General features: G+C 43.0%; 1 protein-coding gene across 19 annotated transcripts in view; it reads right to left on the bottom strand.

Moving 5' to 3' along the window:
- Positions 1-6,665: 6,665 nt before the first annotated feature.
- Positions 6,666-26,731, bottom strand: part of TENM3 (teneurin transmembrane protein 3) — a 2,441,918-nt gene continuing 2,421,852 nt past the window's right edge. For all 19 annotated transcript variants that reach the window (XM_088793202.1, XM_088793205.1, XM_088793208.1 and 16 more), the window contains 4 exons: positions 19,981-20,277; positions 15,296-16,907; positions 12,284-12,414; positions 6,666-10,179 (listed from right to left, as the gene is read on the bottom strand). In XM_088793202.1, coding sequence (XP_088649328.1) covers positions 9,424-10,179; positions 12,284-12,414; positions 15,296-16,907; positions 19,981-20,277 — 2,796 coding nt within the window. In that variant the 3' untranslated portion in view covers positions 6,666-9,423. The remainder of the gene's footprint in view (positions 10,180-12,283; positions 12,415-15,295; positions 16,908-19,980; positions 20,278-26,731) is intronic.

The following is a 26,731-nucleotide window of genomic DNA, read 5'->3' as shown; positions in this document are numbered from 1 at the left end:
CACTGTTTGCCTGCCTCATGGAGGCCCAGGAGCTGGGCCTGCTCAAGGCTCCGGTAGACCACAGTGCTCCCCCTGGACCTGGACTTGTCCTGGTGGCCCTGCCCCAGGCTGACGTCCCATGCTGCATGCTGCACATAGACGTGTTCTGACCTGAGCTGCCCTGGGGCCAGGAGGTGGGGGCCCTTGTGCTTGGGGCAGCTCTGCCCCCTCGGAAGCTTGGCTGCAGGCGACAGGGGCCACACTGTGGCCAGGACTACATGCCTGGCTCATACATTTAGCAAGCGCTGAATCTAGGTGGGTGCTGTTGCAATCTCTTGACATCTGCTAATTCACTGAGCCTCACAACATTCCCCATGGAGCCATAATCCTCAATTTACAGAAAGGGAAACTAAGCCACAGAGATGCAAAGTAATTCATTCAAGTGCCAGAGCCAGGAGACCCAGTTGGTCTGGCTCTTGACCCCTGTCGCTGCTGTGCTTTGCAGAGCCTCCCTCTGGCCACTGCTGCTGACTTGTCCCAGCTGAGCCCCACCTCCTCCAGAAAGCCTGCCTGGCTTCCCTGGTCCGGCTGGAGTCTCTTAGTCTGCTCCCAGCAAGCTCTGCTCTGTTTAGAAAGCAACTGTCCCTCAGCTAGATGTGAAATCCTAGAGGACGGGGTCTTTCTTTTCCGGGACCTTCCTTATTGCCTCTCAGGTATAGGGTGGCCCGACCCCCACTGATACTTTACTCCCAGCAGATGGGCCTCTGTTTTGGTTTCATGTGAGGTCTAATTGGCAAAAAAGACCCACACCTCAAGACTGTTGTGAACCATGGAATGAAGGTTCTGGCCCTCTGCAGGGTCTTCTCTGGCTTCCTGTGGAGACACACACCTAATCCCCAGTCAGGAAAGCATCCGGTCTCTCAGGGTGTCCCTGTTATGGGTGCTCTGCTATCAGGTTACCGGGACCGTAGCAGAGGGCTTTCCCGGCTGGGCAGCCCCTCAGGACAGCTACTGTCAGCAGGGAGCAGGGAAGAAGGACCTGTCCTCCACCAGGATGAGGAGGTTCTCTGGGCTGCTATGCATCACCGCGTTTCCATCCCTGGGCACCTCACCCCAGGAAGCCACAGGGAATATTCCCTTCCTCTCCAGGGAGTCCTCCTAACGCCCTTTCACTTAGTGACCATATCCTTGGGCACTGAAATGTTGTTTAAAGAAGTCTGGATGATAACCTTAAAATCAGCATAATCTCCTTTTCCCCCAGTTTTTTCCTTCTCTCTCTCTCTGTGTGACACACACACACACACACACACACACACACACACACACCTATGAGCATTGGAGGATGGGAAGGAGAGGCTCAGGGGAGAGGTTTCGGCTCATGTCAAAAATGGAGAAAACTGAGGTGCAGAGACAGAAGCTGGCCGCCTCACTTGGGTCAGGCTGCGTTGGGAGTAACAAGTAGTTCTCACCGCTCCGGGGCTTCTCCCAGCTCACTGCCTCTCCCGGGAATTGCTAAGTTTGATTAACTAGAGCACTAATTGGCGGAGGCCGCAGAAAGAGCCCTGAGTTGTGGTAAGGCTAGTCCTGTTTCCCTTTGATTTATAAGAGTGAGGCAAGTCTGCATCCCCATCTTAACAAGCGGCAAAGTAATTGGGGATTAATTGCCTCCAGGAGTGCAGAGGCCCCGTTCTGCTCCCCTTTGCAGAGACTCCAGGTCACTCTGGTGGCGGTGGGGTGATGGGGTTTGGGAACAAGGCTGGGAGCATGTTTATAAAATGGGCCTCCTCATCTGGAGGGCTGGAGTCTGCTTACGGGACGACACTTGTCTTAGGACTGGTTTCCCAAGCAGCCACCAAATACACCCAGTGGTGTCAGAGCAGCAGGGAGGTGCTGGACAGAGGCCCAGAAGGGTGAAGCTACCTGATTGAGGCCAGAAGTCACTGGTGGCAGCATCAGGTAAACTTGAGAATCCTGAATACAATATTCTAGGCCCCACTGCCTCCCTGGTGACTGAGGGGTGTGTGTGCATGCACGTGTGTGTGCCTGTGTGACAGAGAGTGTGTGTATGTGTGTGAGTGTGAGTGTGAGACCTCACTCCTGGCTCCTCTCTCCCCAGCACTCCAGGCCCCAGGGGTCAGGGGAGGAGCTAACCCTCATTGGTGAGTGGGGAAGAATGAACCAGGCACTTTGGTTCATAAGGACACTGGGGCTTCCATGCCTCACCAAGGAGGCCTGCCTAGGCCTGGTCCTGCCAGTGAGGTGGGGGGACATCTCTCTACCGAATTTTGGCATGCAGTTGGGAGATTGCTTTTATCTAAGGTGAATATTTTGGCTTTAATGTGCCAACTTTGGTTTCCTTTCTCCCATGAAAAATTGCGTAGGGAAAAAGGGGTTCTTTATTGGGTCCCCACAGTCCTTCAAAAATGACAATGGGCTGTAGTCATGGAACATTTCTGAAGGCAGGCCACCAGTTCAGGCAGCCACTGAAAAGTAGCATCCATTCCCTTTTCTTGGTGACAACATGGGATCAAGAGGTTGAATCCCTGATTCTCTCCTCCAGTGGCTACTGCAGAGCTGGGAAGATGACGGAGACAGATGTCTCCACCACTGGGGGGCCAAGCAGGAGGGTGGTCCTGTCAGGCCTCAGCTGCCCCTCAAATCAGGAAGGAGTTCACTTTTCCAGGCTGTCACTCCAGCACTTACCATGAGCGCCTGGCTCCTTCAGAAATAAAATGCCACTCTGAATTTAAGTGATCTGTCCTTCTGGGAAATTCTTCCAAGCGACAGGATTGTTCAAACATGAAAAGTGAAAGGGAAACAATGTGATAGTTCAGAAATCACTGGTTTTGGGAGCTGCAAAACTCCAATAGCCCGCGGACAATTCCTGGGAGAAAGGGCCTTATTTTGATCTGCCAAGCAGGAGGAACACTGTTTGACAAAGTTTCTGCTTGATGTGAAGGGAAATCTTATGGGAGCGATTTTTGCAAGGACCAGGGCCTGAGGTGGTGCATGAAGCAGAATGAATCGTTTTATGTGTGAAATTCTGTAAGCAGAGCAAAGATGGGGAAATAGAGGATAATTGGAACTGGCCTAGCCAGGGAGAGGGGCAAAAGGTGGCTGGAACAGGTGGTTTCTTTAGTTTCAGATCCCAGGCGCCGCAGCTTCTCCAACGATGCTCATCGCCAGGGGGCGCTGGAACCCTTCCCGAAAGCGCCTGGGACGCGGCAGTAACCTGGAGAGATGTCAGAGGACTGGCCCCTGGCCCCAAGTCCTCCCTGCTCTGGACCCTCCTTGGGATATCAGGAAGAGGAAGTGTCCTAAAGGCCCTGCCCACTGTGCCACCTGATGTTGGGATGGCTTTTCATTCCCGCAGGAGCCAGACCTGTGGAGACTGAAGGGCAAGGCGAGAGGACAGCCTGACCATGGAGGGGGAAAGAACCTAGGGCAAGATGCTCCTCCCTTTGCTGCCTCCGGTGGCTGTTTCCCTCAGTGCTAGCAGCTCTGGCCTTTTCTCTTCTGCGTCATCCCTGCATCTCCTTTGTGTTCTGTGGGGGGCACTCATTGTCAATCTGGAGCCTGAAGCATAAAGGCCTTTTTTTCTTTTTGCTACAGAGTCGAACCTGGAAATAATGTCATAGCTGGAGATTTTTCAATTTGCTTGTGTATAACCTTTAAATAAGTTGGTGATGAGGGACTCTAGTTTCCTATGATGTCCTGGGTAATTATTTGAAGTCAATTTGGTCTATCAAGGGAGCCTTATGGTTTTCCTTCTAATCCCTAGAAAGATACATGTTTAGACACAACCAGAGCAGTTTCAGCCAAGACACAGCTTCCAGGGCAAATCCAGTAAGAGGGGGAGGGAGGGAGAACAAAGGGAGAGGGGAGAGGGGAGAGGGGAGAGGGGTATCATGGGTGTAGAGACAGGAGTCCTGGGGCAGAATCTCCTGGTAATTAATTTTAGAGGAAAATTTGACATAGGGCAATGTCTTCACTTATGTGGTCACAAGTCACTTATGTGAGAAGAACACCAGGTGGAAGTGGGCCTTTGGTGTATTTCCTCACAGGCTTCCACTGAGCGGTTCCATTTTCAGCTTTTCAGTCTCGTTGAAGAACTTGTTACTTCAATTCTTTGGGTATTTATGCTCCCCTCACACCACCACTGATAAGGTTAACTTGTGAAAATTTTAAAAGAATTCATTTTGACCCATTGGACCACTTGTAAATCCTGTCAGTTCTATTCAGGAAATCTCTGCACACATGTAACAGAAGGTGATTTCCCTTCCTAACGGCAGGCTGAATGTCTGTGGCAAGGGCCAGTCTCACAAGTCACCCTACAATCAGGAAGACTAGTCTGTAACCAAGCCACTGTCTTGCCCTAGAAGTCACAATTTATGCCTCTAATTTTAATTTTCCTCAGCTTCGGTCCCAGAAGGATTTATTAAATTTGCTTTGTGGAACCCATTAACTCTAAACTGAATAATGATGTTACTCTAGGCTTAGAATTCGTTTACAGTGAATTCTCTATACACAGGGTGCTAGGAATCCTATATTCCTTCATGACAGAATTTTAAGTCAGTTCATAAATGAAAAGGTTTACTCAATTTACCTAACAGTTATTAGTAATTAACTGACATCAAGAGACCATTGGTTACAGAGGTGGTGAGGAGCAAATGAGAACTCTGGCAAGAGAGGATATTTATTATGTGGCTCAGATTAGAAGGTAGAAAATTCAAATGACTTGTCAGTACCTCTTCGGTACTTTGGCTTACCTTTGTGGTGCACATGGGTAATCATGATTTATAGCTACTTTTTATTTTGTCATTGGTTTGGTAGGATGACCAAACCAGATGAACAGCTTATAGAAAATCTAGATAAATAGTCTGACACATGCGTATATGCAAATCAATGGTCTTTGTTTCAGAAGTCTTTTCAGACATTATGAAGTCATTAACACTACATGGCAGACTTTCTTATCTAAGATGAGGGGGGCTGAGGAGGTAGAAATATCGGCAGGCAGAGGGGAACTCAAGACTCATGCCCTGTTAGTGAATCTGGGACATTTTTACATCATGGAGACACATCATGACTCTACATGACGGCAGCTTTGGAAAGACTAAGTGCTCAGAGGGAATGAGCGTGGTAGGGAGTGTCCCCAGTACCTTCCTGGGAAGTGTTCTTAGGAGACTATATGATGAAGTGGTAGGTACTTGCTGGTATAGCATCTCTGCTCACCTTGGCTTGAGCCACTTCTGTGAACCTGCACAATCGCCCAAAGTTCTGTAAGTCCCTTCTAGCTCCAGCTGCGAGACTCTGATACATTTCACAGACTGGGTGCTGGAATCAGCTCACTCCTCTGAGGGAAAGTGGGGCCGATCTGGGTATTTGTAGAAGGGGTAGGAGCTATGCTGCCCTTCAAGGCTTCCCAGGGATGGGCTTCTCTGCTCTGCAGGAGTTCAAATGGCACCCAAGGTGGGTGGGGGCAGTTCTTGGTCCCAGGGGACCTCCTCCTCCTCCACTGTGCTATAGCAAGGGAGCTGCTGTCAGTGCTGCGAAGATGGTTTTGCCAGACAGAGCACGGTGAGGATCAGTGCCTTCCTGACTCTCTCGTTTGGAGTCCTCCATTTCAAAAGCACTTCAGCTGATTTGCTGGTCAACCCGAGAAACAGCTTCATTTAGGAGCAGGCCAGGATAAAAGAAAAGATGGTGACCAGAGGGAGCAGTGGGCATGGTTTGAGAGTGCATCAAAAGCACAAGTCTCTCTTTGAAAGTGTTTGGGGACTGGGGTCGATCTGAGGTGTTTATAGTCGGGTGTTGGACTTATGTTCAGGTCCAGCCCTTAAAACCACTTGCAACTAGTAATGTGTGATGAATGTCATCAGATGAATGCAAATCTCACAGGATGTGGCAGCAATATACCCCAGACACAGAAAATTCACTTTTAAGCGACAATTTTTACCTATGTGTACAGTGTTTTTCTTTGCATTTGTTCAGACATTACTTTTAAGGGAAGCAGTATAGAAAATGAAAGTACTGACTTGTATGTTTTTCTGGATTTCCCTGGTTTGAGCGTGTTGAATTCTAATTCGAAGAGAAAAAAATAGCCCAGTTTGCCAAGTGGAGTGACCTGATTCTTGTTGGATCAACATGTTATCAAGTTGAGGTTGTCATTACAAGGCAAGTATGATGAAGCCTGCCTTTTCAGACTGAAATCAAAGCCCTAGCCTGCCAGCCTGGAATTGCTGAACCAAGCACCCCCTAATCTGCTGGTCTCGATGTAGAGTTAGTCATCTCCAGGAGGCTGGGAGCCTATCAGGCCCGAAATGATTATTCTAATCAAGTGTTTTAATTAAGCACTTATTGCCAGGATCACAGGAATGAGGCCTGCTTTCGAGTAGTAATGGGCAGTGTTTATTTTTTTTAAATTTTTTACAGTGACAATGTTTGTCTTTGTGGGGGTGTATTTAAGGTTCTTCTAAAGTAGGCCTTGGGAGAGTCCCCTGTGAAGTGCACACTGCTGAGCTGGCAGTCTGGCCAGTGGACACAGAAATAAAAAAAATAAAAGATATTACCAACTGGGTTGCAGATGAATCAATACCCCAACAACTGTATGTATTTGCATCCTTCACGCTAACACGCAAAAGCAACGCTGGCTAGCCCAAGATTAAAGAAAAATAAATAAACACACACACATTGGGTTGGCTTTTATTGGAATGCCTAGATGCAATCTATAGTCATCAAGTTATGGAAAATTCAGGTCACATATAAAGTTAAGAAGGCAAATGAAAAGAACAATACAAATCAGACAAAATTTACATCTCAAAATATCATGAAAGCATTTTGACTGGCTTTGCCTAAAATACTTTGAATATCAATTTCTTTTTTTGTAAGCTAATTCTTTTCATTATACAGTCCCCTATCCCCCCAACTCTTAGAAAAAGGTCTTTTGTTTACATATTCCCCAAGGTCACTATTTCTTGTAAAAGCATGTCCAGATCACAAGTCTTTTTAGAAAGAAATAGGCTCATTATACTTACTAACAAGACACTAATTGGGTTGATTTGACTTTGTCTAAAATAAGCACCAGGAGATACTCTAGGTCTGTTAGTTATTGGTGCCAGTGTAAAGGTCCAGTCCATGTCGAGAAGAGGGTAAACTATGATTTCACTTCTGTCATGTGGTACAAGCTTTTCATGTCAAGACATCAGAAACATTTCTGAGAATTTAGACTCAGAGCCTATTTCAACCAAAAGTACTTACAGCATGCTAAATACAGTCCTGCAGAAATTCCATCGAACAGAACTGCAAACACCTAAGTTAACAGTTAAAAAATAAAATGTAAAACAGAGCCATGTTTATGTTCTTTGAAATCTCATAGTTTTCTAAATTTGGGCTTCATAATACTTGCCAAAGGATTTCCAGGATAAAAAATATTAATGCTAATCTGTGCTTTCATTCTAATAAAATATCAGCATTCATTAGAAGATTAATTACTTCGGTATGCTCTACCAAATACACAAAGACAGTAATAGCACTGATACTGTAAATTCAGTAGCTATTTTGAAACTTTCCCAGCCAATCTGTTTAATAAACACGCCTACTGTGCAATTTAGAGTATGTGATACATACAAAGCAGTTAGAAAATTATTTTCAATACATCACTTGAACCTTTATATTTACGACATGTTCACTTGCTATATTTTATCACCATTATACATAGAGGAAAACAGTGTGTACTATAGCTCAATGAACTGAGAAATATTTTCTAAAAATATTTTTGTGGCTGCATTTAGTGTTCACGAAAGAGATTTGCGAGAGCTGCTGAGCCGACACAGAAGTGCAGATGGCGGCTGTGCTGGGTCCCGCGCACGCGTGCAGGAGGGCACGGCTGTCAATTCACTTCCAGCTGGATCTGCTACCCTCGGCTTCCCGACAGAGCAGAAGCTGCCATTCAAAACCATCTCCCAAGATGTTTGGGTCGTGTGGGCTTACAGGAGTTTTTGTCTCCCTTTTTTGTCCCTCTTGGTGACCCGAGGTTCCAAACCCAAGACTAGCAGAGTGACCCTGACCTATTCCATCTGGCTCTCTCACCACTGCTGGGTTTCTGCTATCTTCCCTAGATCTTAAGACACATGTTTACGGTCATGACTACATCAGATCCTTTCCTTCTCACAGTTTCCCCAAGCATCTGATATGGTCTCTCTCCTCCATCAGGAAATGGAGCTTCAAGGAAAGGGAACAATAAAAACCCTGTGGTTATTTATATCAACTCCCCATTGAATTTTAGGGCCGACAGAGGGCTGGAGAAACCCTCCTGCCCCCTGTTTTGTTTTTTTTCCATACCTTCCAGTTACATTCCACCAGCCTTAGTTTTATACTGTGCCTCTTGGTTGATTTTGGTGAGGACACTGGCCTGATGAGAAAAAGAAGGAAGAGAAAGGAGCAGTTCTCTAATTAGCCACCCACTAGGATTGCACTGTCCTATCCATCTAGTGATAGAAACTTGCACATTTTCAACCTAATACAAAAATATTAACACTTTTGGACATTATAGGCATAAGTCGTTATATCTCTACAATATAATAATTTATACTGTACAGCTATAACAGATAACAAAAGGTGCAGTCCTTTTAAAAAATCACACAGTTCACATGTTTTTATCATTTTATTTTTAAGTATAAACTTTTTAAACACTTTACATAAATTAACTCCTCTGAGACTAATATTTGATGTACAGTAAATTGTAATTCATATAAAAATCCATAAACAACTTGTCTCACATAATTTACAAAAAAATCAGGGGTTCCTTTGCTTATCAGTGACAAGGATTGTATTTGCCAGTCCCCCCCCCCCCCCCCCAGGCAAACCATGATAGCATTCATTGTAAAATGCATCATGAAATCCACACGGAGCAGAAGTCACTTGTGCCAATGTCCTTTTACAAAGCAGCACAGGGAAAGCAGTTGGGTTGTCTATAAACTGTAATTTCGCCCCACATTTTAAAATTAACAGAGATATCTATCACATCCTATGCAGAGACTACTTCTTGTAAGCAAAGGTCGACAATTCGGTAATATTTGGAAACTCTGTAGGCATTTTTTACCTTCGTTAAATACAGTGCCTCAAAGGAACAGATGGCCCAGAGCAAAACGTTTAGGCCTTTTTTCCTTTATTTTTTCCTTTTAATACTTTCAGTCCAACTGAGTGCAGCGATATGCATATGTAAACATATTCTTTAAAGCCGATCACCTTTAAGGTCATTCAGAAAAAGGTTTTTTTTTTTTGTTTATTCGTGGATTTTTTTTAAACAGCGGTATCATTCTCGTGGAAGGCTCTTCTGTGTCGGAGAGTCCAAGTCGGATTGTGCTACAGACAAATCTGAGCAAAGTGGGGTTAGGCTTGCGGGACGCGCGGCGCCCCGCCATCCCCGTCCCCGCGGGGGCGGGGTTACCTCTTGCCAATCTCGCTCTGCCGCAGGAACTGGATGTTGTTGGCGCTGTCGGCCAGCTCTGGGTACTGCTCCACCGACAGCACGTAGTAACCGTCGTAGCCCTGCACCTTGCCGGCGCTCAGCAGCTGCCGCTTCTCGCCCTCCGTCCAGAGGCGCGCGCCCTCCTCGCCGTCGCGCACGCGCTGCTGCTCGCGCGCCCAGGCCCGGGCGAGCGCGCGCTGCCGCGCCTGCTCCAGGATGCGCGCCTTCTCCTCGTCCAGCGTCATGCCGTAGCGCACGTGCAGCGCCAGCGCGCCGAACTGCATCTCCACGTCGGCGAACCTGCGAGTCCTGCCGTTGACCACGGTCGTGGACTGCGACACGGTCACGTTGATGCCATTCTCCAGAGCCTTGCGTCCGCTGGTCAGCCGCAGCGTGCCCAGGTCGCTCTCGGGCGTGCTGGTCTTAATGAAGTAGTGCGTGTCCTTGCCCTCGATGGTGAAGTGCAGGTTCTCCAGGTAGAAGGCGTTGTTGAGCACGGCCGCCACCTTGATGCAGTCCTCGTTGGCGATGTTGAGCACGTTGGTCTGCACGCGGCCCTGGCTGACGGCCAGCATGACGCCTTTTCCGATCAGTGACTTGACGGTGGCGAACCACAGCCACGACTGCGCGCCGCCGCCCTTGCGTCGGCTCACCTGGACCTCTGCCATCTTCCCCAGGGACAGGAAGGCTTTGGCCTGCCTCGCCACTTGTTGCTGGACTCCAAAAATGGGCTAGAAAAGCGAAACAGAACAGGGGGTGGTTGAGAGAACAGCTGTAGCTCTTGGTCGCCGGGAACCCGGCTTCCTGGCGGCGCTCCCAGGCCTGACCAAAGAAAAAGAAAAAAAAGGAAAAAAAAAAAAAAAAGAAGAAGAAGAAAAGGAGGGGGGCTTCGTTGCAGAGCTCCAAGGCATTTATTAAAACCTTCATCGGTTCTTTAGAGATGAAAAGGCTTAGAAAACCCTGGGTGGAGGAATGCACTCAGGGATGCCCTCCCCTCAAGCTGATCCAAATGTGTTTTGAAACGGAAGTAACTCCAAGTTCAGAGCTTTTTAGTTTCTAACGTGTGCAAAATATTCATGTTTTTAGCTTTTCTCTTTCAATTGCTAGATGCCCTTTTCCCGCGTCCACCCCATTTAGGGAACTCAGCTTATCAAGTCCTTCATGCCAGCAGCTTTCTCCATGGGAGGCTGAGGAGAAAGCAGCAAACACAGAAGGATTTGAAAGGCTCCGGGTGCTCAGGGTGGGATCACTGCAACCCACTTTATATGCTTTGAAGTGCCTGTACTTTAAGTAAACTCTGTACCCTCTCCTGGTGAACACAGTTTTCAACTGAATTTCGCTAGTATAACTGCAGAACTGAAACGTGCAAGGATGAGTGCACAGTGGGACAGCGGGAGATGAGTATTTACTACTTTGGGAAAACACGTATTTTTTTGGAGACCTAGGGACAGTGCAACCATCTACATTGGCTAATGTTTTAAATTGGGGGCATCTTAACAGCCATTTCTTATACTACCAGATGTTTGTCTGGCCAGTGTTTCCCAAATGGAAACATCTGTTTCATTTGCAGCAGTGAAAGAAACATTTGTTTTTCCGCACTTGGGGTGGCCTCAATGTCTTTGCTGGCGATTCCCTAAGCTGTCCTTATGGTGTGTGTCTCTTGACAGAGAACGTGAACGGTATTTAAAAAGCTGCCTAGGAACAAAGTTGGCAAGTCCATTTGTACAGAAAGACTTAAATGTTTTCAGACATGTTGGAAAGTCATACACAATTAGGATGTGCTTGTTCAAATGCATCAGAAAACCAGTATGTCTTCATGGCACTTTATCAGTGTAGATATATTTGCAATTAGAAATGATAAATGGCTCCGAGACTGTGGAAACTTGATGGGTTTTGCATTTTTAAATGTAAAGATGACATCTGGAAAAGGAATTTTATGTTATGAAACATGTACCAGAAAACAGGTATTGACACTATATATACTGTGTATGTGTGTGTTTGTGTGTGTGTGTGTGTGTGTTTTAGCCATGGTGCCTTTTTGTATTCATTGAAATTATAGGAAGTTGCTTGAGGGGGGGGAAATTAATCTAAAAAACTGCACTCTCTTATTATCATGGGGTAACCCAATTTCTTGATCTTTAATTATTCTTGCTTTAAGCTAGAAATTCTAGTGTTTTGTTGTGCATTCCTTTCTGATCTCTGAAGTGTGGGAATTAAAAGTACCATTTTCTAAAATGGCAGCTTTGACTTTGCAATTTTCCATTTTTTTCTTATGTTTCTCAGAACAGTTACAGGCCTCATGAAGTGTTTTCTTTTTTTTTCTGGAAAATTCCATAAACACCTAGTTGTAGCGGCAGCCTTACCAGAGGACATTTTATTTTCACTTTTAATTGTTTTCCATGAAACACTTAATATTTTTAAAAAGGTGAACTTTGTGGCATTGTTTGTGGGCTGCTAATTTGTAATATGGATTCCCTGCCCTTCTGTTTATTGTATCTTTGCTTTCAGGTCCCAAGGGCCATAGGTGTGGGTTCATGGGGTTCTTTGTAGAAACTCTGCACTAAAAAATGAGCTTCTGCATTTTACTGCCTTTTGATAATGTCTTTCTATGTTTTTATTAGCATCACTAAAAACAGATTTAGGCCTGTTTCATAGGCCCCTGGTTTGCTGAACAGAACTGCAGAAGGAAGTGTTGCGTTTTCCTGAAAAGAGGTTTCAAAACATTAAAAACTCTTTTTGGTACAGTTTTCACAGGGTAGTTTGATTAAATATGGGTAAACAAGACACAAGTAAGCAATTTATCACGTTTTCATAGTTTTGTTTATTGTTTCTTACCGGTATATCATCCCACTGCTGACTCTTCACAAGTTCGTAAGAAGGCTCTGTTAAATCAAATTTGGGAACAGGGAATCCAGGAATAGCATTGTGCAGATGGAAGCCAAATGTCACCAGCCAGCTGTTAACATCTAGGAGAAGAATGTTCCAAATGAAAGGGGTTAGAGTTTGTTCTGTGCTTTCATAAGTTTAAATTCTTACCTTAAAGAAAACCCCAAATTCACAAATATTAACCCAAAACAGAGCACGTGTTTGCCTCTATCCTACAATTTAAAACCTACTCTCTATTTTTAGACATGAAGACAATAACCTCAATAGCAGAACTATGGCAAAGGCTACAGAAAATACCGAGTAATAATCACTTAGACAGACTGGATAAACTGTTGTGTGTGCCAAGTTGCAACTTGTGTAATAGTGATTAAAAAAAGGCAATAATAATGCATAGCAGCAGGAAAGAGCCACAGTGGTTAAAAACAAATGAAATTTGTTTTGTAGTTAGTAAAGGCTGATCTTAAATAGAAGTGTATTACTAGCTTTTAAAAGTGACTGCCAAGGATATGCAGAGTTCCACAACCCATTTTCTATTAAATTGTGAGTATTAAAATAACAGTTGATTCTTAATCAATGATGAATGCTGAAAACTGGTAAACTGGCCAAGGGCACAGAATTTCTGATTACCATCAGGACTTCAAAGGCTCACTGTGCACAGGTGGAGACAAACTTTTTGGGGAAAGAACCTGGAAACCTTTAAAATGGTATTTTAAAATATTGCCATGTGACTCCAAAAGCCATTAAGCTCAGAATAAGGCTTTCATTCTATTCTGGAGGTTATAATGTTACAGAACTACTCAGCAGGCTTGCAGCTTTATGAGTACAGTTGGGTGTAGATTATTTTATATATTAAGCACATTGCTGGAAAATTTGAAATTGCATTTCACCTAATATATTTTATGCTGTTCCATCTCTCTTTTGATGTTTTTCAGAAAATGCTGCTACGGCATTCCCTGCAGTCCACATAGCTAGGAGAGGATGAATTCAGGAGCTGTGGGCTTTCCCGGCCTTTCATTCAGCCCCATCAACACCTCTTAAATAACGAGTGGTAAACTACTTGTCAGAATGATGGAGAGCCACTGTTTCCTATTTCCTTCTCTAGGGCACAAACTCTCACCTTATCGCCAGGCTGCAGGTCCTTTGTCCAGACACCATATGACTCTAAAATCAGTGGTATTTCTCTCCCTCTTTTAAATGGAGGGAGGCGGTGGTGGTGGTGGTGGTGGTGGTGGTGGTGGTGGTGAGAGAGAAACCCCAAGTTCATCATGTAGGATAGAAAGTGATCTATATCTATATATCTTTGTACCTATGTATGTATCTGTCTTGTGTTTTGGAGAAAATTCTTTCCATGAATGGTGGAGTATTGAGGGCAAGTGTTCTCCTACTGTGAACAATGTCTGTAACAGTGAAAACCAGAGGGTCTAAGTATTGAAAAGTATTGCCAAAATAATGGCACTTGAATGCAGATGTGTACTGAAAAACCCAGAAGGATAATGCCATAAGGGTGTTTCTGAATTATGATACTGAAAGAATGGACTTTCAGCTGGTTCACATGGAAGAGAGCTATGAAAAGCTTTAGGAAGTCTGTAAAAGCAGGAGGCAGATGTGAAATCAACAGAGGGCAGCACTTTGAGAGCTGTATGGACAAATGAGAAAACAGACATCTTGGTATGCCTCAAATATTGAGCAAGAAAAGAGACAGCCTGAAGGAGCATCTGTCTAACACAAGCCAAAACCAAACAGAATAGAAAATCAGCAAACCAAACCAAACCAAAAACAAAAACAAAAAAGAAAACAGGAAGGAACCTTCCTCCAGGAAATAGATGTAGTAAAGAGGTCAATTATGGCAGTGTAGTTCAGGACTGAGACGTGGAAGCAGAAAGATTCAGAGTCCCTGGAGTAGAGGATGAGTGAAGGAGTCCACTAACTAAAGGGACTGAGAGTAGTGCTTGCTAGGACCTTATCTGTTTCACATCCTGGTGGTTCTGTGGTGGCAGAAGTGGGATCTGATGTTTTAAATTAGATCATGCACTAAACTTGGAAAGATCTTAAATCTGTACCCTGAAAATTACCCCATATTGGCAGGATAATTAGTGGCTGTTCGTAGTGTCAGAACTGCACTAAATGGCAATGAAGTCGGTAGTATAAGAGGCTAGAACTGAGGACACATTAGCTAAGCAACTGATGGGAGAAACTGTTCCTTTATTGTCCTGAGGTGACGGCGGTGAAAGGGAGTTAAACATCCCCCAGGGATGAAATGGTGAGCCACAGTGTTGTGATGTGTTTCACACTGATTCTCTCCATTAGAACTTTGCACAAGCATAAAGGAAAAACCAATGTTACACATTTGTAAGGTAGTTATTATTTAAACCAGAACTGCATACATTACTGTATTTTATACCATTAGGGCGACATGATCATCCCCATTTTATGTCAAAGGAAACAGACTAAAAAAAATTAACATGACTTGTCTACAAAGCTACGAAACTTATAGGAGAGGAGTTGAGATTGTAACTAATTTGGGGACTCCCAAGTTCAGCAGTTTTTTAAAAAAAAATTATTTTCAGGTGTACAAAACAATGTGATAGACATTTTACCCCTCACAAAGTGATAACCCCCTCCCCCAATCTATTGCCCCTCTGACATCTATATCTATCCAAGTTCATCAGTTTTTTTGCACTTCCATGTCAGTTCCCTTAAGTGGCTGGATTCCATGTCATTTCAGAAAATTGTGGCCTTGGGCACTGGCAGGCAGAATAGGAAGTTAACAAACTATGTCTCAGTTTCCCTTTGTGGTTTCCATGTGGTTCCATAGAGAAATAACTACATTTAAGAGGTTAGGCATTTGATTTTTGCTTGTGTAAAGTGTGAAGTTAAAAAAAGCAACTCCAGTTATTTTGTGTATTAACCTAGTGATTAAAGTAATTCAGTACTTGGAAAGGAAAAAAGAATTGTGCTTACCTGTGATATAGTCTTTCACATCATGGATTTTGCTTGCAGGGTTGTTATTCCTAAACATATACAGGTTGAAAGGAGCTGGGTCCTTGCCAATTCTCTTCCAGATTTCTATGTCAGGTGTTGTCCATCGTCCTGCCAAAATGTCATAATCTCTTTCTCCGAAGTGGATTAATTTTGTGAGTGGGTCATACAAGCCACCATGAAATCCAATTACCAGTTGAAAGTCAATATTGGAGTCAAAATAGATTTCACCATATGCGGTATACTGAATCTGTTTTAGCATAAGCCCATTGCTACTGAAAACAGCCAGTGGTGTCCCTGTGTTATCTGATGCAATGTAGAATTCATCCCCACTGCTAATTTCCATGGCAAAAAGATGTCCTTGGAGATCATAATAGAGGGAGGTAATTTCTGAACTTGAATGGTTGTAGACATGAGTTATCCTAGTGGGATAAGTTAGGTCAGCATAAAAAAACTGTAAGTGCTGTCCTAAACTGGTTTTGCTAGAAACACGCCTTCCCAGGCCATCGTAACGATAGATCACTGTCCAGCCACTGCCTTTACTGTAAACTCGAGTTAGAAGCCCTTTGGAACTATACTCAAAGATCTCTGTGCCCCTTTGACGCAGGAAACCATCTTCATCCAACCGATACTGAACATCACCCAGTCGAGTGATTCTATCACGCAGGTCATAGCGAAGAGGTGTCAAACGTGCACTGTTACTTGGGTTCAGTAAATGGAGGTTTCCATTCAGATCATAGTTGTAACGCCACATGATCTTTTCATTTAGATAAACTGTTTGGAGCTGTCCATCAACATCATATTCATAAGCATATTTGGTAGTGTTGGCAAAGGGCCCTATTTTAATCTCTCTTTTTGTTACCCGACCCATGTTATCATATTGAATTGTAATCCAGTACATGAGTGACCTGAAGATCTCATACTGAATTTCCTTGATGCGGCCGTGAGCATCAAAGTGCTTCGTGTAAGTCATTACAGCTGTGGAGATGATCTGGTTAATATCATAATATATAACTCCAAATTTTCCAAACTGCTCAACTTTGCCAGAAATGTCATCAAACTGATAGAGATCAATAGGCAATGGAGTTTCATTGATGACACCCTGCATGCTGGTTACTCGAAAGCTGTTGTCATAACTATAGTCAAATCTCGCATTTACCATCCCATCTTCACTAAAGCGGAAAATCTGTCTGTCAATCAAGGGGCCAATTTGCCTGTATCTAATGGTGCAAATAAAACCATCACTCTGGAGGTTTACTGTTTTTAGGACTCCTGCTGTTTCATCATAGGTAAAACTGACTCTTGTGCTATCGTATAAAATTTCTGAGAGCCTGGTCTGCCTTCTATACTTGAATAAAACCCTCCGACTTGTACCCAAGAAAGCCGTTTGCAGAAGCAGCCCTTCCTCATTGTAGTCTGTGATGACAGAGGCATTGCTTTCTGGGGGGTTGTATATGTTGCGGTAGTAGCCAACGGATCGGATGGTCTGCATGGTGTGGCGAGCCACGCTGGGCATGGTGATGGCAGACAGCCGGTCCCACATATCGTACTCAAAGATGTACTGCCGCTGGCTGTGAAGCAGAAGAACCATGGACTGCAACGAGAAAACATACTGTTACCAGTATCTGTGACTGGGGGCAGCAAAAGCAGGCTTAGTGACCGTGGATACATGGAAACAGTCCGCTTGAGAAAATGATTTCCATTTTAATTGAGTTGTCCTTGACCTTACATGTTGTTAACGATTCCCTGCCTAATTTGCTTGGATGCTTCATCGTGAGGGGTTCTGCAATGAGTGGCTCAAGATTCATAGTGTGCTACCTGTCCGGACTGTGCCATTCCTTTCCAGGCACTCACAGCCATGCGGCAGAATGTCAGTGGATTTGGGTAAGTCATAATGCAGCACGAGTAAAGCTGTGTTAAAGACAATATTTCAAGGAGAAAACAGCATATGGGAAATGCAATGCTACCCATAATTAGCAATTATTTAGTAAGGTGGCTTTTCCCCTCAGTTGATTGAAGAGCCACTCAAATCATGTTCTTCCAGTGAATGTGGGGGAGGAGCAAAGCATTCAAAATATTATTTTATGAAGAAGAGATATAAAATTAGCCAAAATGGATGATGTGTACATAAAGCATCAAAGTCAAGAAACATTGCTAAATGAATCACATGGTGAGTGAGCTGTAAATGCCCTTAATAGAAATATGGACCCAGATACGGTTTTTTGTTTGCAAATTCTTGCATGACAGAATGTCATTTGTTAATGACAATAAAATCTACATTTTGAAATTTCCTTTTGTGAGTACCAAATCTGATTTGTACCTCAGGAGCTGTAAGAATGGTTTTTGGGCTGCATACTACTTTGGTGCTACATTGTGAAGTGAATAAATACATAAATAAAAGTAAACTTTGCTTATTTTGCAAGTAATTGCAGAAAGACAAAAAGACATAAATTAGGCCAACCTGAGAGTCGGTTAAGGGAAGCTCCCTAGTTATACAGAGTATGGGCAGTTCCTCTGAAGTAGCTTCCTCTAAACCCTCTTAGACCAGATGGATAGATGGCAGAACCGGGAGGACGCTTAGGTCAGCAGCCCTCCTGGGACTTACGCTTTGCTTTCGACATAGAAATGCCTAATCCCTTGTCCAAGGCTGATTCTGTTCTCTTTACTGTCTACCATCTTTAAAAGCAGTCTGCATGACAGGCTTCTTCTGTGGAGTATCCTCTGTGAGCATATCTCGGGCACTTTTTATATGCAGGCCATATAGTAAATGCCTTGAGTGCTGTTCCTAATGGTTTGTGTTCTTCCAAGGGGGCTTGGACTATTGCTGAATTCACAGGAACCAGTACCTAGTTTTGCAATCATTTAAAATCACATCTGATGGTAGTTATTAAAATATTACTTGTTTTGCTCTGATTATGTTTTGGCTTAGTGTGTCTATCCTGGCAAGGGAATGGAGACAGTTTGGGTGGATTTTGGGGATTTTGGAGAGATGACAAGAAAGTAATTGTGGGCTTTTCTGATTCCCATTGATACATGAGGGTGATCTCAGTTACTGCTGGTGTCATCAGTGCTATGCTTCTTGGAGCCCCTTAAACATTTTTCAGTCACATTATGATCACTATCGATTTTGGGGGTCTGGATATTTATATTTCTGTTACTCTGTAATGTACTTAATTTAAGCTGGGAAAGGTGTTCTAGAATGAAGCAATGGTTCACTCCGTTTTTTTCAGGGAGAAATTGTCTTGGGGCTGGTTAGGTCTGAGGATGAAATATTATCCAGGTGTCAGGATTTGTTCCCAGGAAGGTATGTGTATAAGGGGCTTACTCTGTGGTCTCTCAACATATAAGCAGTTGACTAACTGTTGAGTGCGATGGTTAGCATGGAGGGAAACTGTCATTTAACAGGCATAGTCCATTGTCTGAGGGGTGAATGTCTTCTATGGAGATCACTTGGCAGGTTTGCAAGAGGAGAGACTGGCCAGTAAGGTCCTCCCTGGAAGCATCGCAGAGTTGGGAGGCTGCCAGAAGACAGGTGGCCTCCTACGGTGAACTGGGAACCTGAAGCTGGTTCTCTGGGAGGGCAGTCACAGACAGGCCATCCACAATTAGACAGATGCCTCCCAGGCAGGGGTTAGGCTGAGACTCGGGGGCTGTGCAGAGCACCTCTGCGGAAGAACAGGTGTGTGAGGTGAGCACAGTGATATGGATGGGAGCTTCTGGTGGCAAAAGTTATTCTGTGTGAAGGAAGTAAGGGTAGAGGCAGTAACCTCAGAGCTGAGTTTGTAACTCAGGCTGTTGTGTGACTGGTGATGAATGCCCTGAGGTTTGAGAAGTATCAGAACTCAAAACCCAGTCATTTTCTAGGGCTGCTGTTCATCTGAAAGGCCGATGAAGCATTCCATGACTCTGCTCTTTGGTGGATTATATTTCATAAGGAAAGAATTACAGATATAGGGTCCTTTCTCTTTCCTTCCTTTCTCTTTTACCTTCATTCCTTCTTGGCCCCAGTCACTACCCCAAACCTTGTATTGTATGACTTAACACTTCGCACATGTGTAACTTTAAGTCTCTTTTGGTATTGTGCCTAGTTCTCAAGAATGGGGAACAGCCTAAGCTAGGAAGCTTGCCTCGTACATGCAGAAAAAAGATGATATGCCAGAGTACCTGAAATGTGACTTTCTGAAAAGTCGCCTCTTTTGGTTAGTAATACATACATGGGCTCTATCTGCTTTTCATGGTGATGTTGAAGCGCTGCCAGCAACAACACGAATCTGACAGCTTTAACTATGCTAGCGTAAGGCTCTTTCTTAAATGAAAGAACTAGCATGGAGATTATTTACAAATGATTTACATACCCAAGGTCTAATTTGTGAATGTTATCGATGCATAAGCTTGGCAGGTGGACAGTGTTATTGCTTGTTTGTTTACAGCATCAATCACTTAAAAGGGGCTCAGATAGTAGAACTTAACTAAGGAGAAACTACTTTGCTAATGCAGAAATTCATCACGGCTGTACCAATGTGACTTACATATTGATACTTAGAATAATAAATGGAAGTCAGTCACATGCCACTTTTTTCCCTCCTGTAGTGCTGTAGTGCTCGGGGAGATTGCTGCAAAGTACTAATCATTGCTTCCCTATTTTTATGGTTAGTGTGCAGACATACCTTTTCTAAGTATGTGTAACTCCATGTTTTACCATCAGCAAAGACCCGAGATACAATCCTCCCCTGTCCGTCATAATCTACTTTCTCGCTGGTAGTTCCTCGCTGGATGCTGGCAATTTGACCTGTGGATGAATAGGTGACATTGACGGCCATCAGCTTGCTGCTTGGCAGCCAGAGAGTTGGATGCCCTGACGTGTCATAGGCGATCCTCAGGAGAAATTTACGGTGGTCGTCATAGATCTTTTCTGTCTTTGTTGTTCGATCAAAGTCAACTGAAAGGAGGTTCCTGCCATTAACCTGTTACAACACAAACAAGATGATAAAATAAATCATGTTCTTCCAATACCAGTCCCTTATTAGTCTTCAGAGTCCCCACTATTGTTTAAACACCTTTTATGGTGATTGATTCTCTTTGTCAGTAAATTAATTTAGCAACTTCTTGGTTACAAGTGCAAGGCAGTAGATTAACTGCTCTTTTAAAAGGTTTCATTAAGCAGAAAGACAGCCTGGCATTTGTTCAAAACCTTTTCAATTACATTTTGTAAACTTAAGCAACTGATAAAAAAATACCAAAATGTATTCACTTTAAAGTTGATTCGGAAGCTATGAAGGTGGTAAACATGACATCGTAAATTCCTCAAAGGCCCTCCCCCCATAAGCACTGGAAAATAATTGCTTCGTGGATTAATCACGGCTACATCAGCTAAAACAGTGGTAAATGTGACTGTAGCCCTTTGAAGAGCAGTTAAGTATAAGTTGGAACCCACATTACTGTACATTATTAATGAGTTTAACTAGCAGGAGGTTACAAACACGATCATTGCTTTTGGCCAAGTGCTGAAATATCACAACTTTTTCGAATGCCTTTTCTTTGGTAACATCTGGTTAACTGGCAGGGACTTCAGATCCTTTACTCCCATGGCTACACAGCCTGACTGTTGTGCTTAATTTACAAATCTAGCACCATGTTGTTGTGATAGGGTCTCTGTGCGGCTCCGTGCCACGTCCAGGAGCTTTGACCACATTTGGCTCTCACTGTCCGAGATCCGAGGCATAGGTACACCAGTGTTTGTCACTGTCGTGGGAACGTGGCCCTGGTTAAATTCTACTTTACACAGGCCACGGTGTTCGCACACTGGGGACCCCCTCGGAGTGAGGCCACGGCCTGTCCATTCTCTCGTCCGCTACGGCACGTGTGGCCTGTACATACCAATATCTTAACTACTTGGATTGCTAAAAATTAAATGGGAAAATCTGAATTTTACATGACCATGTCCTAGCTAGAACCTTCAAAATGGGCAGCATTACCTGATCAATGATACACACACACACCTTATATATTTGTGTGTGTACATATGTAATACACATATATATTTATGTAAAATGTGGAATAAAACTAATTTGTGCGTTCTATCATTGACATTAAACAAGTGCCATGAAAAAATATTCCTTAAGTTTAAAGTTTTCCAATTACATATTCAAGAAGAATATTAGGAAGTCCATGGAAAGGTAAAAGATATAAGCTACAAACAATTAATGCCTTACAGGCAAAGTGATTTGGGGGAGAAAAAGCACCCCGGGAGATGATTCAGAGAAAATGAGAAAGCAGGGCTCTGGATGGAAGTTAGGATATATTAATATTCCAGTTCTATCATTTAAGAGCCACTATTGTGGGAGACAAAATACAAAACCACTGCACCACAGCAGAAATTGGTAGGTATTGTGCTGTGTGTGTGTGTATGTGTGTATGTTTATATGTGTGTGTGTTTGTGTGTTTGTTTATATGTGTGTATATGCTTATATGTGTGTGTATGTGTGTGTATGTTTATATGTCTGTGTGTTTGTGTGTGTATGTGTATGTTTGTGTGTGTGTGTGTGTGTGTGTGTGTGTACACGCACGCATTGGGAGGAGGACCCCAGGAGTCAAAAAGCCTGATCTCCATACCTGACAGGGCCTACCAGCAGCCTGACTTTGAGCTTCTAACCCCTCTGAATCTATAAATAAAGAGGTTCTGTCCATCTATAAATAAAGAGGTTATACTAGAGCCTATTTATTTATAGACTCCGTCTTTCAATGATTCTGATATGATTCTGACTAGCCAGCTGAAAGCTTGTGGTCTTCTGTTTTCCCATGTGGAAGCCTCTGCATATTACTTGCTCCCTGCCTCGTGTGAATTTTGTGAAACTTTAATTAGTTTAGGTCTGCAGAATGCGTTGTGTACCTTGGAAAGACGCTACCAGCTAATGTTACACATACGTATTTTAAAGTCTGTAGAAAGATTTGATTTGATTTCAAATTAACACTGAACCGGCAGACCCCAGCTCTTCAGCTTATATTTGCACAAAATTTTTAATGCCATAAGAAGAGGTTTTGCACAATTTAAATGGTTTCCCAGGGCTCTTGTGTTTCTCAGATTGTGAGTTAAAAAAAAAACACACACAAAAAACCCTGAATGTCTGGGTTTGCCCTCTTTCCCTTCTTTAGGTTGTTCTAGGCTGCAAACAGCCCTACCAAGCTGACTGCAGTTTCTGTGGACTACGCTGCTCACAGTACCGCCCCATCTGTTTGTATTTTACTTTGTATTCACTTTAAGTTGTGTCTCAATTCTTTATTGACACCCTTAGCCCTCCTTTATCTTTGCAATATTTCCTGTGGTCAGAACATAAGAAATCTGGACTGCAGATTTAGTATAATTGTTTGGTTCCTGAAGGGAGAAGGGCAGAAAGACAGTTCAGGAACCCCTTCTTTACACTGCCTGCACCCTGCTACTGGGCTTCTGATTTGGTTTTTGGATTGTGAGTATGGCTACACAACCCCAACGCAGTCAGGTGACAGTCTTTACTGTTGCTGTTGTGTGAGCTGTCATACTGACCACGTCACCATGTGGACACACGTGAGACCAAACATCTGGAAGGAAGTTTAATTTTTCTTTTCATCCAAATATTGTATGCATTGCCTTTCTTGTCCCTTCAAACTGAAGTAATGAGGAAACCATTAGAATGTGGCTGTGTTTCTCCCTATATTCCCAACGCGAGCCAAGGTTTTAACCATTCTTACTGTTTCCAGACACCAGCCACTGTGATTTAATGTGTAAAATTTCAAAAGATACTAACAAATCTTTCTTTGTTTTACTATCCCTCCCAAATACGTGCAAACTTTCTCCTTTGGGTTGTAAACGAAGTGCAGAAGTCAAGGGACATTTCCATTGTAGGACATACTATCACGTAACTACACCTTTATGAAATCATGGCAACTTGGCAATGATTTTTTTTTTTACAATCATAAAGCAGCGGCATTGTTCCACACCCCAATGGCCTTTTAATAAATATTTTTTCATATAAAAAATATGACGTTAGATTGAATAGTTCACCTGCGATGAAAAACCTGACATCAGATTGTTACGATACCTCCAGGTACATAAAAATGAATCCAAATGTTGGGTCTGGCTAAGAGAGGACCATGAATTCCTTTGTGATGTACAGCATTCCTTTTAAGGAAGCACAGAAAATCCCCACTTTCAAAGATCATGTCCAGCACGACTGTAATTAATCACAACGTCCCTTTGATGTTGGGGGGAGGGGTAGTTATTTTCCCTGTGGAATGCTTGAAAAACTAAGGCATAAAGACATTAAAACCATGTCTTTATGTTTAAAGATACAAAGCACAATCGGATTATATTCACGTATCTGGAATGTTACGGAGGGAAGTGAGGACGGGCTGGCTCATTACCCAGTACACTCGGACACAGTATCTCGACTCCCTTGCATCCCTGTTAGAACATCAACTGGCTGCAGACTGTTCTGTGTGTCTCCACACATCAGCAAGTGCTAACTGCATTGTACAATCCCACTCTAGGCTGTGCTGCTCAGATTAAAGTGAGACACAGGCTATCACACAAACGCAACAGGCATAAAAAGGTTTACATATGCTATCACCTTCATGTATGCCTTTAAACACACTTTCAAAGGTTGAGAATTTCTTTTTTAAATAATTCACTAAATTTTCTTTCTTTTAAGCACCTCAACTCTGTGCAAATATAGAAGGTGAATTTTATTATTAGAATGCCATCCATACAATTTTTTTGTAATGGATTAAAGGCTGGTCCCAAAGTCCAACACATGATAAAAATTAGGAATATTTACTAAATATTATAACACAAAGACCAGCGACTATTATGTGTCTTTTTAAAACAAATTTAGCTACAAATAAGTAAGCTAAGGAATTGTCTAATCTTCATTCTGCTGTGCTTTCCCACATCTGTGTCACGATTTCATTTGCTTGTTATTTCCTACTGCATCCACCCCCTTTTCCCTTAGTGCACCCTTTCACAGAAAACGCTTTCATGTTGCTATTGCCTTATATAATTTTTTCTTTTCTAATCCTTGCCTTTTCTTTTTTACATTTTAAACTCCTCTTCTAGTGTTATATCTATCACACCTATGCAATCTTATATCTAGTGTTAGGTTTGTTTATAGCAGTCAAACATTTGCAAGGATGTGAGGTTCTATTTACATAGCTCCTCTCTTAGGAAGATATAGATGCAGTGAAATAAATAACCCATATTATAAGGTTGGCTTTTCCTCATTCTTTCACTCATGAATAAATATTGGAGTGTCCATCCTGTGTCAGGCACTTAGCTACACTGACGTCAACATCTTAAAAATGAAAAGAATGTTCTGCTAAGAAATAATGAGAGGCAAGAGAGGAGACGTTTCCAGTTTCAGGAAAGGGCAGAAAGCAGACGGGTGGCTTTTCAGCTGATTCTGGTGCCCGGGTGGCCTCTGTGTCCTCTGCTCTCCTCTCGCCCCTATTTTGGCAGACTCCAGGTCCAGTCCTTAAACCAGATTTTTCTATCACCACTTTCTTCCTAGAATTTCTCTCTTAGAATCCACAGAGGAATGAAATTAGCAGTCAGAGCTGGCACATCCAATCTTATCTTGAAAGTAAGAAACCCTCCCTTGTGATCTTGGCATTGTCTCTATGAGAGCAATCACACATATCAGCTGGAAATCTCCTTTCAGTGTGACTGCACAGGCCATTTTAAATAGTATATTTTCTGCAATGTCTTGCTGAGGCTTTGTGGTTTTGCTATTTAGAAGGAAACGAACACCATGCCCGTGTGTACTAGTCCTTCCTCCCCAAGGTGAGGCATTTTCTTCATTTAGAATCAGACAGAGAACCAGGGACTTCAGATTGGATTTCTCCTCCTTTCCTCCACTCTTCCTAATTTCTTTTTATGTCTAGAAAAGCCGTGAGCAGTGTTACAAAAAAATAAAAAATAAAAATAAAAAAGGATACACTTAGACATAGCTTGTCTGAAAGAACAGTGGGCAACATATTTCCCCTACGCTTCCCTCATCTGGACTGACATATTCCTAACCAGCGAGCTAAACAACTTTCTCATCTACCTGGTGGGTATAGTGCCCAACATCTGGGTATGTGGCTGAGATTCTCTGGGTTAGGGTTAGGGAATATACAATCATGCCTTTTGTTTTCCAAGTACTTTCACATTGTCTCATGTGATTCTGTAACAGTGGTGTGAAACAGAGGCAGGGTAGGGTTAACTTTATTTATAATACAGCTCTATATATCATGTCTGTGTCATAATGTTAAGACAGTATCTAGATAATGTTATATGATTTAGATCATAATGTAGATATCATGACATAGATAAGGAAAATGAGATTTACAGATGTTACAATTTTTCCCAGAAGCTTTATTATTAGTATTAAGTGGAACCTTATGTAGAACCCCTAGTTTTTGAATTCTAGTTCAGAGCTGTGTCTTTGGGGTATTTTTGTGTCTTTTGATGAAGTCAGTTCTGTGCCGGAGACTCTGTGTGTGTGTGTGTGTGTGTGTGTGTGTGTGTGTGTGTGTGTGTACATTATGCCTGCTTTAAGGATAGTCGAATAAAATAAAGCCTGTGAACTAAATTCTAGTTTGCAATGGCCCAAGGAACCACAGGTCCTGGGGAAAATTATTAAGTGGTGGCCGCAGACAGGGATGCAGGCAGCTACGAAGTCCTAGTGTCAGTAGAAGAAAAGGCAGCAGCTGGAGTTTACTGTGGCAACGACGGCCTGAGACCCAAGAAAAGTGACACAGAACAAGTCTGAGCTTGTTTTCTTGTCCATCACTTTACCTTCAACCCTAATCCTGTTCCTCCCTCTGGTGTTTTATTGCTTTTTCTTCTCCCTCCTCTCACTGAACTGACCTCCCTCCAGCCTCCCTAGTACCTGCCAGAACTCCTGATCCAGGGGAACTGGAGCTAGGACATCCTGGCGCCCACCACCTGGGATGTGGTGAGACGGGAGCACATGGCATTGGTTCCAGAAGACCATGTATTTAGAGTCCCAAACACCTGCTTTGCAATTGAAGTGGAATCAGAATATAATCCGTAAGTTGGATACAGTATGTATTTGATCCACTGATTCTTTTTTTTACTTCATTTCTACTTTTTGGAAATACAGACAGTATGTAGTAGCTATTTCTTACCCTGAAGGATTATCCAGGTAAATAATGTTGACCTGTTATAATAATTTAACCATTTTGATGCAGAAAAAAAGACATAAATAGTATGCTCCGTGTTTTATTCTCTCCCGCCTTCATTTTATGTACTTGTTTTTAATGGCAAGGGAAGCAATTTTAGGAATAGTTATCTGCAATTATCCGATAAGCTGACATCTGTTTACCAATAGGAAAAGTGAATCAGGTTCAGTTTATAGTGGTCTGAACGTGATTTTCTTGTAACTT

This window comes from Rhinolophus sinicus, chromosome 16 (assembly GCF_057876585.1).
Source record: "Rhinolophus sinicus isolate RSI-liver-muscle chromosome 16, RSI-T2T, whole genome shotgun sequence".
NCBI classification, from domain to species: Eukaryota; Metazoa; Chordata; class Mammalia; order Chiroptera; family Rhinolophidae; genus Rhinolophus; species Rhinolophus sinicus.
This window is presented reverse-complemented; position numbering and strand designations above follow the sequence as displayed.